At 45.5% G+C, this 4,295-nt stretch overlaps 1 protein-coding gene across 1 annotated transcript in view; it reads left to right on the forward strand.

Annotated features, from left to right (window-relative positions):
• The first annotated feature begins 2,979 nt into the window (after positions 1-2,979).
• SHCBP1L (SHC binding and spindle associated 1 like) overlaps positions 2,980-4,295 on the forward strand; it is a 45,237-nt gene continuing 43,921 nt past the window's right edge. The window contains exon 1 of the mRNA XM_003785796.2: positions 2,980-3,387. Coding sequence (XP_003785844.1) covers positions 2,980-3,387 — 408 coding nt within the window. The remainder of the gene's footprint in view (positions 3,388-4,295) is intronic.

A 4,295-nucleotide genomic window follows, 5' to 3' on the forward strand; every position in this document is an offset into this window, starting at 1 on the left:
CAATAGGTCCTAGCATGCTATGCTGATGCATTTATTAAAACCCTCATTGTCAAGGAAAGGAAAGGAAAGGTAGTGACAGTATAGTATCTCAGGAGTATAAGACGGTACTTGCAAGTAGTAATTATGAGGACTGTGAAATCAAATGTCTCTTGCTGGGTCTTATTAATTTATTGGCAAAACAACAAAGAAAGGATAAGGTAGTTCATCACCAATTTAAGGGGAACCGTGAAAGCCAGAAGGTCTCCACTATAATACCTAAAAACACTAATAACCTGGCGGTTGGGTAGAAAAACCTGGGTTTCATGTTTTTATAAGGATGATAGTGTTCCAGAAAAAGGTGAGTTCTTAGTCTGAGCAGGCCAGCTACACCTAGGTCAGGTTCTGATGGGGGAAGGAGTGGGACCCTGAGATGTGATGGAAACATCTTAATCAATGTGCTTGAAAATAGTGAATTCCCAGATTCCCCTGACCCTCTGAGCTCACTTCTTCCCACTGAAAGCTAGAGGCCTCTGTGCTTGACGATTCTGCTTCCACTTCTGAAGACTACATGCACCACTTCCGAAGATCCACCTCTGCCCAGTAAATAGGGTGAAGACACAACATGGTCCAGCCAGGGAACCACTGGATTGGCTAAGGGAGGCAAAGGATTGCGCACTGAAGGAGCTGGTCGCATGTGCTGGCAGGTGCTGGGATAGTTTATACAGGAATGAATACTGAGGGTGCAGGAGAGGGGGTGGAACTAAATCAGATAAGGGAGAGTTTATCAATATTTCTAGAATTCAACTTCTTAACATAATAAACATGACCCTTTGTGATATGGATTTTGCCTATCTCTCCAACTAAATGTTTGGTCCCATTTGTCCTCTATTCCAGTCATACTAAGCTACCAAGACCAAGTCTTCTATCTGTGTAAAACCACCAATTATTAACTCTGCTTGGAATGTTTACCCTACTCCATCCCCCATTCTGCCCCGGCCTTACATGCCTATAGATTACTTCTCTTTCAAAACTCAGCCAACCGAAGAAGTTAATCCTAATGGAAGTGGAAATTAATACATCCCTTCTGGGAAATAATTTGGCAATACTGAGGGCCTTGAGATGTTTATACATCTTGATTCAATCCCACAGTCCCCTAGGGAAAAATCTGATGTATAAGAAAATGTTATGCATAAACATATTCAAAATAGTTTATTTGATATTATAAAAATGAATGTAACCAAAACACTTGACAATATGGGATTATACAAATTATATCCACACAAAGACATTGTATGCTGCTATTGAAAATGGTGTTTAAATAATTTGTAATTATATGAAAATGCTTATCCTATATAGAAAAATGAACTTTACAACTTAATATGATTTTAAACTTTGTAATAATATGATGTCAAAAAAATATTGAAAGAAAATATACCAAAATCTAACAGTAGTGGTTGCTGAGCATTGGAATTATAGATGATTTAGGTTTTTTCTTTCTTAGGCTTTTCTGTGTCTCCCAAATCAGCTCAGAGTGTGGACATTGCTTTCAAAATGAATACAAAGCAATAGAAGTTATTTTTTAAAAGACTCAGCTTAAGTATAACTTTCTCTGAGAAGAAAAGTTCCTTTCTTCCAGAAATATACTTAAAAATATGTGTGTATACACACCATATGTGTTTTTAATTTATATATAAATAAAATCATGGTCCTTACTAAACAATCATCTACTGATCCATCTGTACCTTTCACTAGGATTGTGAGGGCGAGAATTTTGTCCTTTATCTCTATAACTTTGGCATCTACTAAGCACTATCTGGCACATAACAGGTTCCTAACAAATATTTGTTTGCTTTGGGGGAGAAAACAGGGTGTTGTTTTGTAACTTTGGGCCAGGACAAGTGATCCTTATTATTGTTAACTGAAGAATTAAAAAAAAAACCCCCATAATTTATTAAAAGCAAACTTTTGTGAAGAAATACTATAGCAATAATTTTCAGTTTAGGTGAGTGAAATCTGTATCGTGAGGGATGGTTTTCAACAAAGTCCAGAACTCTTGACAAAAGGAATAAACTAAGAAGAGAGCCAGAACATGACGCATGCTGTAATTACTCCCTGAACCGCAGGAACATGACATTAATACTAATATTTTCCTCAAAATAAACTCAGAATTTCACACAGTGTCCTTCCAGAGGAGCGTGAAGGAAGGCAGGTGTTTTCCCACTGCGGTTCTCGCTGGGAGCTGCCAGCTCCGTGCAGGATTTCACAGCGAGGCGGTAAACAAACCTTATTCCAACTGGCTCAACGTACAGGCAATAGAAAATACCAGAAGCGAGTGGTGTCTGTTCTACTCCAAAATGTATTATCTCGAGCAGCCTTTTACTGTGAAAACCTTCACAGTTCGCACTCATGACTCCCAGCTGGGCGTTTGCATCCAGTTGAACAGTTACACAATCCGGTCTTTTATGTAAGAATTTTGAGACAAGAGAACAGATTAAACTGTCCTTGGCATGACCACATCAGGGCAAAAAGTGAGCGTCCTGTTTGAAATGGAAAGGAAATCTTAGGGAAGCGGGTAAATAGGCAGGGGGGGAAATGCAGGTGGCTGGCTTTGTCCCTCGGGTTTCCTGTAGCAACCCCCAGAGGGTTCCAGGGATTATCATCCATCAGCATGAAAATTAATTTTCTTGCAGCTTTTGTTTGTGCAAACACGCGCGTGTGGAGGGATAGAGGGAGCCCCCGTTAGGTCCTGATGACCTGGAGGGTGATTCGCCATCACCCGCAAACCTTGGTGCCGCCAAGGAAACCCCTCCTTGAGAGGGAATTCCGTGGCTGGATGGTTCTGACCCCCACCCCCACCCCCGGCCCGAGCCGCGCCCACGTCCCCACCCGCCCGCCACCCCGCCGGCGGGGCCCCCTCGAGCCGCCGCGCTCGTTGCGGGCCCTGCATGCGCAGCGCGGGAAAAGTGGCTAACGGCTGCGGCTGCTGTCAGGGCCCCGGAGATGGCGTCGGGGGCCAGGGCTTCCGCAGCTGCGGACTCGCTCCGAGCCGTCAGCCCCGGCAGGGCGGGCGAGAAGGGGGTCTCCGCGTCCCCCGGGGACACGGCGGCCGCCGCCACCCTGAGAAGCACCGCGTCCGGGGTGCGCTCGGTGGTGGCCTCCCCTCGCCCGGTGAAGGGCAAGGCGGCCCGGGAGGCGACCCGGCGGCGGCTGCAGCTCCAGCCGGCGTCTCAGGCCGAGGGCCCGGGGGAGGCGGCCGGGCAGGAGGAAGAGGAGCCGCTCCTGTCGGTGCCCGAGGAGGAGGAGGACGAGGCGCAGCCCCTGCCCCCGGTCTGCGTGTCCCCCATGAGGGGCATGTGGCGGGACGAGAAGGTGGCGCTGTACTGCGACGCGGTGCTGCAGGGCTGTAAGGTGAGAAGAAAACGGACCGAGCCCAGCCCGGGGCCTGGGAGGACGAGCGCCGCGCTGGACAGTGCCCGTCCTCCCAGGGTGACGGGGGGACCAAGGGAGAAACCGGTTTCAAAAGTCCGAGTGATTCACATTTCACCTTGGTGGAGGCCCCGGCTCCCGGCCTAGAGGAGCTAAGGTTAGACCTGACCAAGTGTTTTCTGAGAGCCGCTCGGCTTGACAGGGACCCAGGCAAGGATCTCCGTCTTTTTATTTATCAATTTGTGCCCAAACGTACGGGTGAGATTACTTAGCCTTGACTTTTACACTTTAAGAGTGGTTCTCAGAAGGCAATCGAGGATGCGACATGACACTTTGTATTAAAAACACCTATTAACACTTAATAAAGCAAGTCGTACATGTTTCTAACCTACCTATTTTGTTTTTGTAAAGTTATACCAGAGGAATTTGTGTAAAAAGATAGTCATTACAGCAATGTTTATAAAAGATTAAAAACTGGGAACTGAGTTTCCAACAGGGGCAGTCAAGGATTTATAGTGGCCCCATATAATGGAAAACCACACAGCTGTAAACATGTTTTCAAGAACTATAGATTTGCTTATCCTATAATTAAGTTAAAAAAAAAAAAAACCGGAGACGAAGCAAAACATGATCTGTATGTATAGATACATATATACATAGGAAAATACTGGAAGGGAATACATCAAAATATCAACAATGGTTATCTCTGGCTGCCAGGGCTAGGGGTGATTTTTGTTTTATTTATATTTTCTGAACATTTATCATATTTTATTTTTATTTTATTTTATTTTTGAGACAGAGCCTCAAGCTGTCCCCCTGGGTAGAGTGCCGTGGCATCACACTCACAGCAACCTCCAACTCCTGGGCTCAACCAAGTTTCTTGCCTCAGC

Source organism: Otolemur garnettii, unplaced genomic scaffold (assembly GCF_000181295.1).
Source record: "Otolemur garnettii isolate 467f Iridium unplaced genomic scaffold, OtoGar3 scaffold00016, whole genome shotgun sequence".
NCBI lineage: Eukaryota > Metazoa > Chordata > Mammalia > Primates > Galagidae > Otolemur > Otolemur garnettii.